This window comes from Tupaia chinensis, unplaced genomic scaffold, assembly GCF_000334495.1.
Source record: "Tupaia chinensis unplaced genomic scaffold, TupChi_1.0 Scaffold147500_2, whole genome shotgun sequence".
In the NCBI taxonomy this organism is placed as follows: Eukaryota; Metazoa; Chordata; class Mammalia; order Scandentia; family Tupaiidae; genus Tupaia; species Tupaia belangeri.
Genome location: NW_006207352.1, coordinates 355062 through 355628, shown reverse-complemented (window position 1 = coordinate 355628; position 567 = coordinate 355062). Strand labels below are relative to the sequence as shown.

The 567-nt window shown below is 71.1% G+C and overlaps 1 protein-coding gene across 1 annotated transcript in view; it reads right to left on the bottom strand.

Annotated features, from left to right (window-relative positions):
- Window positions 1-567, bottom strand: part of ABTB1 (ankyrin repeat and BTB domain containing 1) — a gene marked incomplete in the record, with an annotated part of 5301 nt that overhangs the window by 2559 nt on the left and 2175 nt on the right. Inside the window, 1 exon segment of the mRNA XM_014584738.2 lies at window positions 26-142. Within this exon segment, the coding sequence (XP_014440224.1) occupies window positions 26-142 (117 nt within the window).

The window sequence follows — 567 nt, the reverse complement described above, 5'->3', positions numbered from 1 at the left end:
AGCCCCAGCCCCTGCCCCGACGCACCGAACTCAGACACCTTCTCGCACTTGGCCTCCAGGGCCCCGAGCAGGTCCCACAGCTGGCACTGCTTGGCCAGTCGCTCGCAGTCACCCACGTGTTCCACGCCCACGTCCAAGCGGCCTGGGTGCGACATGAGGGTCAGGCCTGACGGGGCCCGGGCGTCCTCAGCTCCGCATCGGCAAGATGGCGACCCAGCCGGCACCCCTGGGCCCACTCCTGCTTCGCTCTCCCGTCCCAAGCTACCGCCTGGCAGACAGAGGGCTCGGTGTGTGCGTGGGAGGCGTGGCCTTGAGCAGGGACAACGTCTAGTTCTGCAGCCCGACCCAGGGCCGACCAGGGCCAACGGGACCACCCGCCCCGAGGGACAGAGGGCCAGGGCGGGGTGCGCTTGGGGCCACCCCCCACCAGGCCGGGTGTCACCTGTGTACAGGTACTGCAGCAGGGCCCCGAAGGCCACGGGGTTGATCTGTGGAGAGACGGCAGCAGGCGGTCAGGAGCTGCCCACGCCAGCTCCCCGCTGTCCCCAGCCGCCCGCTGCCCTGGGG